At 33.7% G+C, this 10886-nt stretch overlaps 1 protein-coding gene across 1 annotated transcript; it reads right to left on the bottom strand.

Moving 5' to 3' along the window:
• Window positions 1-2342: 2342 nt before the first annotated feature.
• LOC148953817 (uncharacterized) lies at window positions 2343-3149 on the bottom strand. Its single transcript, XM_089085915.1, has one exon. The coding sequence runs from the start codon at window positions 3147-3149 to the stop codon at window positions 2343-2345; it is 807 nt and encodes a 268-aa protein (XP_088942041.1).
• Window positions 3150-10886: the final 7737 nt, after the last annotated feature.

A 10886-nucleotide genomic window follows, 5' to 3' on the forward strand; every position in this document is an offset into this window, starting at 1 on the left:
AATTGTTCACTTGTAGGGGATGTTTCCCCCCTCTTTAAAAAATCGAGTAAATTTTATCAGGCTCGTAGCCTTTGATGATTAATGCTAAACTTAATACAATTTATATATTTAGAATCAGCATTATAAAAACATTCTTTTGATACATTTATTGACATCAAAACTCCGTTTTTAAAAGTTTCGATCACTATTGAGCTGCATCGCTTGTTTTTTTATTGTTTTTTTTATTACGTATATGTTATTACGTATATGAGGGGGTTGTCCCCTTAGTCAATAACAAGCTCTTTACGTTAAAATTTAAAAAAAATTTTGATTCACAAAACACATAATCACAAAGGCCGGTTAATTATAATAGATAGCTCTTTTTAAATCACTAAAAAAAAACTGTAGTGTAAAGAGCGAGGTATTGACTTGGGGGAGAACCCCCTAACATACGTTATAATTTATGTTCGTTTTAAGCTCTAATATTCCTTCTTACATTTCAGTTGAAAAAACTTGTTTTTTTTTATTTAATTTCTGATCGTTTTTTAAATAATGCTTGGAAATCTGGCGCCCCCTTCATAGACATGTCCCTTACCCCAAAGAAACATCCTTCACGGACATATTCTCCAGAGTAACCCCTCCTCCAGCCCCCCCTCCAGAAAAAAATCCTTCCTGAAAATGGTTGTATACTTCCCAATAACCAATAAATAATGCTGGCAAGTCCGGCGCCCCCTTCATGGCAATTTCCCTTCCCCCATGAAAAATTCCTTCATGAACAGATCCTCCAACAGAACAACCGACCCACCCTTCCCTCGCACTACCAGAAAAAAAATCCTCCTGAAAACTTCTGTATACTTCCCAATAACCAATACTATATGTTAACATTGGGTAAAGTTCATAACTTTTAGCCCTCCCTTTGGGAACTTCGGGGGATTAAGTCATCCTAAAAGACATAATTATCATATTTTCGACCATGCTGAACAAAATGGCTATCTTGAAATTTTGATCGGGTGATTTTGGGAAAAATGAGCATAGGAGTGGGCCTAGTTGCCCTCCATTTTTTTAGTCACTTAAAAAGGGCACTAGAACTTTTAATTTCTGTTCGAATGAGCCCTCCCACGATATTCTAGGACCACTGGGTCGATACGATCACCCCTGGGAAAAAAAAACAAAAACAAACAAATAAACAAATAAACACGCATCCGTGATCTTTCTTCTGGCAAAAAATGTAAAATTCTACATTTTTGTAGATAGGAGCTTGAAACCTCTATAATGGGGTGCTCTGATATGCTGAATATGATGATGTGATTTTCATTAAGATTCTATAATTTTTAGGTGGTCTTTCCCCCTTTTTTTTGAAAATGAGCCAAATGTTCTCATGCGCGTAACTTTTGATGGAAAGCACTAAACTTGATGAAATTTATATATTTGAAATCAGCATTGAAATCTGATTCTTTTGATATATCTATTGGTATCAAAAACCCATTTTCTAGAGTTTCGATTACCATTGAGCCGGGTCGCTCCTTACTTACAGTTCGTTACCACGAACTGTTTTACTTTAAAGCCATGAACTAACACCTGATAGGGTTTATGATCGTGCCACTTCTGGTGCGAAAGAGTTTATTAACAAGGATTGTACCACAGAAAGGTAGAGTGAAACAAGTTTAGGATCATATCGTTCGTTATTATTGCAAAACAATAAAAGTTATAGCCGATATATGTAAACTCTTTTCCACGAGCTATCTGGAGATCAGATTCCCTAGGAACGTACCTTGGAGATATGCGAACTAATTACCTGTCGTTAGACTAGATACAGACATATAAAATGAAATCAACACAGGTAAAAAGCAATAGATTTATTGAGACTTACATATTTAGGTGAACAGCAGTTGGTCACTTCAAATGACAACAACGGTGACTGAGATAACAACAATGATAACAAAAAACACTTTTCTTCACTATACATTCTAAATCCTGATCATGTGTCGTGGGAGCTACCCCACGATTGGCCTAAGTCCTCAGGCAGGCCAAACCCTCTGTCCAATAATCTGTCTTAATTATTTCTGATGATTCAAACGTTCACATGGCTCTTATAATTTTAACTTCCTTAGAAATATTGTGTGTAGCATCTTTTTTATTATCTTATATATCGTATATATCTTATATATTATTTTATATATCTTAGCGAAATCCAAATCTGAATAGCGCCGCTCTTTGTCTGAGGCTAACTGCAATTTTCTCTTTGCTGATTAAGGATTTTTCTTTCTTTTTGCGACTAGATTTAAACTTAATTTGAGGAAGTCGGAATTATCTTTAGAAAGAAGGAACTTTATTTTATATTTTAAATATATTGCAACCATATTTCATGGATGATAATGCCTGTTTATTAAAGGTAGAAAGAATTCGAGACATAGTAGCTTAAGCCCCTGGAACTTTGGAGAAATAGTGAGACTTTGTAGAACGGATTCAACCTCATGTACTTTAAACGTTTTCATATCTATCATTCCTACGATTTCCAAAACCACGACTGATCTTTTTTCAGAGTCTTTGGATAGCCAACTGTAAAGTGTCTTTGAAAAACGTTGAAATCTAGAAAATTGGCTGTTTTTCAAAGCAGCACAGCAGCATTTAACCAATTCTACAAAATCATGAGCATTAAAATTGGTAACAAATTTGAGAGCTTCTTTCCCTTCCGCAGTCATAAGAGCCATCTCTCGTATAACAAACATTTTTTCAATTTGGTTTCCATAAGTGAAAAAAAAACTTTCAAGAATTGTTAAATCTTGCTTCACACGATAACTTTGGAGCAAATGTTGAGCAATTTCCTCTTTAATAGCAAGAAAGTTGTACTTTTCTACAATGTATATTAATGCATCTCTGTGTGTTGATTCGAAAAAAGAAGCCTTGTTCCAGAAACCTGTTTTGAAACCTTCTTTATAGTAATCCATAATACTTTTCATAGTTTCAAAGTTCAAATCATGGGCCAGCACAAGATTGGTTCGTTTTTCAAGCATGTCCGTTTCTAGCATAGCCTTGAAGACATCACTAACAGCTATTAAAACTGATTTCTCGACTTCAATGTCACCATTATCACATTTAATAGTAATCACAGGGCTTTCTTCCATACTGAAATTGGTCAAAATTTGTGTAAGGCCAGAAATTCGACTCATTTCTGAAACCGAATTTGTCTTATTCTCTTTGTCTTGTGGTTGTGTTTCTTTATGTTTGAAGACTTTCCTTTCTTTTCTTTATTTATTTGTTTCTTTCTTTCCTTTTACTTTTTTAATACTTAAATCGGAGAATTTTTGTATACCGTTCAATAATGATATAGTCATATTAAATTGAAACCTCACCTTAGATAAAGGATGTTTAGTTCTCGTATCAAGTAACAAAAACCCAACAAAAAATCAAATTAGTTTATAATTTTTAGGAATTTTTCTAGTTTTAAATTAAAAGATTAAAAATATTGCTCAGATACCATAAATATTTTTGCAGTTTATAACTTTAGCAATTCTGAACTGAAATCTAAAAAAAAAAAAAAATTTCAGTTTTTACGTTACGTCACTCGTTACGTCATATATGGTTAATAGTACATAATTGGTGTTAGATATTACGTCATGTCACTTAATACGTCATAAATGGTTATTAGTAGACAATCGATAGAATATTTGTTCTTTATTAAAAGAAAGGGACAATAAATACGTATCTGTGATCTTTCTTCTGACAAAAAATATAAAATTCCACGTTTTTGCAGATAGGAGCTTTAAACCTCTACAGTAAGGACCTCTGATACGCTGAATCTGGCGGTGTGATTTTCATTAAGATTCTATGACTTTTAGGGGTTTTTCCTTTTTTCAAAAAATGGGACAAATTTTCTCTGGCTCGTAACTTTTGATGGGTATAACTAAACTGGATGAAACTTACATATTTAAAATCAACATAAAACCCAATTCTTTTGATGCATCTATTGGTATCAAAACTCCGTTTTTTACAGTTTCGGTTACTATTGAGACTGGTCGCTCTTACTATGCAGTTCGTTACCATGAACTATTTGAAAAAAAGAGAAAAAAAGATGCCGTTGGGCAGAATGATGCAGTAGCTGCCAATTTTCTTGATTTTCAATCCAATATATTTCCCTTACTGTTAAAGCCAAATGACAGAAAGTTTCCTATACAGGGGTTTTGTATTTTAGGAGTTATGTGTTATTTTATTTCTTAACATTGTACATCATCGTCTCTTACTAGGTTGCTAGCTACTGCTACAATTCAGATTAAAATATTTTATGTAAATATAAAAAAAATCGTTTCGACAAACACCGTTTATGCTATATCAGTCCTTTATGTAATCCTTTATGTAAACCCATGGTATACAGTTCGTTACCATGAACTGTTTGATAAATTATTACTAATTAAAGTAAATCAATAAACTCATTTAAGAATTATTGTCAATAATACCATGCGATAATGTTGTGGCTTAAGCTGCACCTTTTGATCGAAGGTTGGCAGGTTCAAACCCATGTGTCGCAAGAAAATTGATGTAGATGCATAAGCTTTGTCTCTAAAACATCCGCTTAAAATGTAAAAATCCATTTCTTTTAATGTATGTATCGGTATCAAAATTCCGTTCCTTAGGGTTTCGGTTACTAGCGAGACGGGTTGCTCTTACTATATAGTTTATTACCACGAGCCGTTTGATAGATATAATGAACTGTGCCGATCCTCTGTATTAAAATTTTAACTACCTATATAACCCTGATAAAGATAAAACTTACATAATCAAGATATATAATGAACTATATCGATCCTTTATGTAACGTGTTGAGTCAATTGAAACAAAAGGAAACCAAACGAATTTTAAAGTTTTCAGGTTTATTTCTGGTTTTAATTAAAAAATGAAAATTATCGATCAGACACCATAAATATTTTTGCAATTTGAAGATAAAAAAAATTATTTTATTTAAAATTTTCAGGAATTATTCTAGTTTTTCTTGAAAAATAAGATTTTTTTTTCAAGAAATTGAGCAGCTAACTAAGTCCAATATATGCATTAGTATGTTCTTCAAATGATTGTTTTTTAATGTAGTTACAAACAGGAAAAAGCCTATGGATTTTTCTTATTTGGAATAGTAAGAGATGATCTTCAGAGAATGAGTCTTCAAACTAAGCCCAATATGTGCCAATATTTGCAGTAATAGTATATTTTTTAGTTTATTAACGAATTTATTATCATGTTTTATATATAACTTGCTTACAAGTCTCTGATGGTACAATGTAAGCATACACAATTGTCAGGTGAAATAACGGGGTTCGATTCCCCGTCGCGTAGAACTTTTAAAGTATTGAAATTAAAGCAATGTCTTTTAAATTTTAAATTTTAATAAGGAACTCGTTTAGTTACCCCCTAGCTAAAATACTGAGAATTATATGAATGAACCACAGTGTTCAGTTCCTTTTGACTTGAGTTCATACTTTACTATAAAATCCTTATATAAAGTGTTTAAGTTACTATTGGCTAGAGTTTGTTCTTTATTATAAGATATTCACATAGTTATGTGAGGCAGCGTGGCCGAGTGATTTAAGGCGCTGGTGTTAGCTACCCGTCATTTCGGAGGTATGGGTTCGAACCCCACCGCTGACAGTATTTTAGACCAAAGCAAACAAATTACCTGTTTGAGTCATAAATTGTATTCTTATTTTATTTAGTATGGGCTGAAGTTCGTTCTTTACTGTAATAAAAATAATTTGTTTTAATTACAAAAAGTTTTTAACCCCATTAATTTCCTTTAAAATGAGCCATTGAACAAGTCTCTACGATGTTCCAGTGCCAAGCTCTCTGTGGATAGTATAGGCAAGAGGTCGTTCTTTATTATAATTCTAATGGTGTATTTTTTGTATTGATCTGACTCCCTTTTTAGGAGCTATGGGTTTTTATATTTCTTAACATTGGACGTGATCGTCTCTTACTAGGTTGCTAGCTACCGCTGCAACCCGGACTTTAAAATGAGCCATTAAACAACTCTCTACGATGTACCATTGCCAAGGTATCTGTGGAATTACTAACCTATACTATAATTAAGTGGCGTATAAAATTTAGTATAGGCAAAAGGTCGTTCTTTATTATAAAATTTATTAACCTATACTATAGTTAAGTGGCCTATATAATTTAGTATAGGCAAGAGGTCGTTCTTTATTATAATTTTTCTTATATATTTTTTGGTAATCTTCATCATTGTGATAACGCTCCTTGATCTTTTGTCTAGCCTGCTCAATTGTTGCTTCTCTATAAAGTTTATCATTTTGATAACGCTCCTTGAAGTTTTGTTTGGCTGTCTCAATTTTCGCATGTCTATAATCTTCATCATTGTGATAACGCTCCTTGAACTTTTGTTTGGCTGTCTCAATTTTCGCATGTCTATAATCTTCATCATTGTGGTAACACATCTTGCTGTTTTGTTTTGCAATCTCAAGTATTACTTCTCGATACGCCTGGTCGGTTGAATACCTTTACTTTTTTCTTTTCGAGATACTATCTCTCTTTTTTTTGTAGTACTGTTTTTTTAACTTGCGTGTAGCTTGCTTTGAACTAGCCATTATGTATTCATGAATGAGACCATTTACAGTTTTGACGTTTCTTATATAGTAATTATGACGTCACGGCGTAATGGATGAGAGATCGTTCTTTACTGTAAAAAATCCAAAGACTTTGACGTCATTGATCAATATTGTAAATAGAAAATTCAGTTTTTCGTAAAAAATAATTAATTAAAAAAATAAGTACAAATAGCGCTAGATCTAGAGATTTCCTTTAAAATGAGCCATTGAACAACTCTCTACGATGTTCCAGTGCCAAGCTATCTGTGGAAAAGAAAGAAAGAAAAAATATCCCGTTTGTGGAGAATAACGTGGTTAACGTCAATTTTCTTGATTTTCAAGCCAATATATTTTCTTTGTTATTCAAGCCAAAGGGCGGTAAGTTTACATTATAGGGGTTTCGGACAAGGCGGTTCTAATTTTGTACTTTCTGTTTTGATCTGACTCTTTTTTTAGGAGTTAAGGGTTTTTATATTTCTTAACATTGGACGTGATCGTCTCTTACTAGGTTGCTAGCTACCGCTGCAACCTGGATAGTTACTATAGATTTTTTAACCCAATTAATTTCCTTTAAAATGAGCTATTGAACAGCGGTAGCTAGCTACCGATGCAACCCGGATATTATTACAAACAGGAAAAAGCCTACGGCTTTCTCTTCTTTGGAATAGTAAGAGACGAAGCTCAAAGAATCAGGCAGCTAACTAAGTCCAATATAAGCAATGGTTTGTTCTTCTAATGATCAACTTTTAATTTGGCATTTCTTACTAGATTGCTAGCTACCACTGCAACCCGGATTATGTAATTAATAGGTTTCTAGCTACCGCTGCAACCTAGATATTCTTATTTCTGCTACTATGGGCTAAGGTTCGTTCTTTACTGTAATCAAAAATGCAGTTTTTGGTGGAAAAATTTATTCTCTTTTAGAAATAATTTATTTTAGTTACTATAGATATTTAACCCAATTAACTTCCTTTAAAATGAGCTATTGAACAGCCCTCTACGATGTTCCAGTGCCAAGCTATCTGTGGAAAAGAAAGAAAAGAGAAAAAAAGAAAAAATATCCCGTTTAGGCAGAATGTTGTAGTAGCTGCCACTTTTCTTGATTTTCAAGCCAATATATTTTCCTTGCTGTTCACGCCAAGGGAAAGAAAGTTTCCTATACAAGGGCTTCGGACAAGGCGGTTCTAATGGTGTACTTTTTGTTTTGATCTGACTCCTCTGTTAGGAACTATGGGTTTTCATATTTCTTAACATTGGACGTGATCGTCTCTAACTAGGTTCCTAGCTACCGCTGCAACCCGGATTGGACGTGATCGTCTCTTACTAGGTTGCTAGCTACCGCTGCAACCCGGATTATCACGAACTGTTTGCTTTGATGTATCTATTGGTACCAAAATTTTGTTCTTTAAAGTGTCAGTTACTATTGAGACAAGTAGCTATTAATACTATAGATTTCATTACCATGAACTGTTTGATTGCTTCAAAATTCAAATATCTTTGAAAAGACTGCAGTATGAAAACACATCAAAAATACAATTTTTTTGACAAAATTGATTCTACTTTAAAAAGTATTTTATTTTTAATAACAAAAGGCACTAGATGTAGCAATTATCTTTAAAATGAGCTATTATACAGCTCTCTATGATTTTCCAGTGCGCAGCTAGTTAAGGAGAAAAAAAACGGAAAGAAAAAAAGATGCCGTTTGTGGAGAATATCGTGGTTAAAGTCAATTTGCTTGATTTTCAAGCCAATATATTTTCCTCGCTGTTCAAGCCAAAGGGCGGTAAGTTTCCTTTCAAGGGGTTTAGGACAAGGCGGTTCTAATGGTGCACTTTTTGTTTCGATCTGACTCCTTTTTTAGGAACTATGGGTTTTTACATTTCTTAACGTTGGACGTGATCGTCTCTTACTAGGTTGCTAGCTACCGCTGCAACCCGGATTATAAAAATGTAACTACACCTGGAACCACCATATATCAGTTAGTATGGGAGAGAGATCGTTCTTTACTCTACTATTCACGTCATAGCTCTAATATAAAACTATGACGACATTCAATATTTATCTAGTAGGGTTTCAGACAAGGTAATTCTAATGATGTACTTTTGTTTTGATTTGACTCTATTTTTAGGAGTTTTGTTATATTTCTTAGCATTGGACTGATCGTCTCTTACTAGATTGCTAGCTACTGCTGCAACCCAGATTCACATATATAGTTATTTATGAGAGGCAACTTGGCCGAGTGGTCCAAGGCACTGGTGTTAGCCACCAGTCTCTTCGGAGGCGTGGGTTCAAATCTTACCGCTGGTATACGATTATGTTTGAAAGACTGCAGTGTGAAAAGACATCAAAATGCAGTTTTTGGTGGAAAAATTTATTCTCTTTTAGAAATAATTTATTTTAGTTACAAAAGGTTTTAAACCCAATTAATTTCCTTTAAAAAGAGCTATTGAACAACCCTCTACGATGTTCGAGTGCCAAGCTATCTCTGGAATCAAAGAAAAGAGAAAAAAATATCCCGTTTAGGCAGAATGTTGTAGTAGCTGCCACTTTTCTTGATTTTCAAGCCAATATATTTTCCTTGCTGTTCAAGTCAAGGGACAGAAATTTTACTATACAGGGGTTTCGGACAAGGCGGTTCTAATGGTGTACTTTTTGTTTTGATCTGACTCCTTTTTAGGAGTTAGGGGTTTTTATATTTCTTAACATTGGACGTGATCGTCTCTTACTAGGTTGCTAGCTACCGCTGCAACCCGGACAACCCGGAAAACCTTATCTATAATTAAGTGGCGTATAAAATTTAGTATAGGCAAGAGGTCGTTCTTTATTATAAAAAATAATAAAGATAATATGAATGAACCACAGTGTTCAGTTTCGTTGGACTTGAGTTCGTTTTTTAACTATAAATACAAACAGGAAAAAGCCTACGGCTTTTCCTTCTTTTAAATACTAAGAGACGAAACTCAAACAATCAAGTAGCTAACTAAGTCCAATGTATGGAATGGTTTGTTATTTCAGTGATCGTCTTTTAATGTAAGATATTCAAACTATTGCTCGGATACCATGGATATTTTGCAGTTTACACAAGCTGCAAAGAACGCATAAGGGCAAAATCAAAAATTATATTCAGAAGTCCAAAAACATGGCAACAATGCTGGCTGATCTTAGTAGATTTAGAAAAATTTTACGAATGTTTTACCGGGATTACGAAAAATATTCAAAATTAAAGATTAAAATTATCTCTGAAAGAATGGATTTTGTTGAAAAGTCAGCTAGAGATGCTTTCGCAAAACTTCATAGTAATATCCAAAAGAAATGTTGCATGTTTAGTGAAAAGCTTCCAAGGTATGAACCGGCAACTGTGGAACAGTTTATAGATGTAATGGGAAATTTTATAGATCACTGTGAATATATGGAGGCATAATTGTTCTTTACTTAGTTTCAGCTTTAATTCGATGATACAGACTTTATGTACTAACTACATCCAAAGACTATGACGTCATTGGTTAATATTGTATATAAAAAATTAAGTTTTTCGTAAAAAAAAATAATTTAAAAAAAATTAAGTACAAATAGCGCTAGATCTAGAGATTTCCTTTAAAATGAGCCATTGAACAACTCTCTACGATGTTCCAGTGCCAAGCTATCTGTGGAAAAGAAAGAAAGAAAAAAATATCCCGTTTGTGGAGAATAACGTGGTTAAAGTCAATTTTCTTGATTATCAAGCCAATATATTTTCTTTGTTATTCAAGCCGCAGGGCGCTAAGTTTCCTTTATAGGAGTTTCGGACAAGGCGGTTCTAATGGTGTACTTTTTGTTTTGATCTGACTCTGTTTTTAGGAGTTAGGGGTTTTTATATTTCTTAACATTGGACGTGATCGTCTCTTACTAGGTTGCTAGCTACCGCTGCAACCCGGATTGCTAGCTACCGATGCAACCCGGATTAACTTATGATGATTTCTTACGGAACATAATTAAAATTTCTTAATATAATAAAAATAATTTTTTGTAATTCCTTTAAAATGAGCTATTATACAGCTCTCTATGATTTTCCAGTGCCCAGCTAGCTGAGGAGGAAAATCAAGCGGAAAGAAAAAAATATCCCGTTTGTGGAGAATAACGTGGTAAAAGTCAATTTTCTTGATTTTCAAGCCAATATATTTTCTTTGTTATTCAAGCCAAAGGGCGGTAAGTTTCCTTTATAGAGGATTCGGACAAGGCGGTTCTAATGGTGTACTTTTTGTTTTGATCTGACTCTTTTTTTAGGAGTTGGGGGGGTTTTATATTTCTTAACATTGGAGGTGATCGTCTCTTACTAGG

This window comes from Artemia sp. Qi Xiang Cuo, chromosome 3 (assembly GCF_049724085.1).
Source record: "Artemia sp. Qi Xiang Cuo chromosome 3, ASM4972408v1, whole genome shotgun sequence".
In the NCBI taxonomy this organism is placed as follows: Eukaryota; Metazoa; Arthropoda; class Branchiopoda; order Anostraca; family Artemiidae; genus Artemia; species Artemia sp. Qi Xiang Cuo.

Coding starts and splice junctions, on each gene's coding strand:
- LOC148953817 (XM_089085915.1), bottom strand. CDS start 3,149: ATGAGTCGAATTTCTGGCCTTACACAAATTTTGACCAATTTCAGTATG.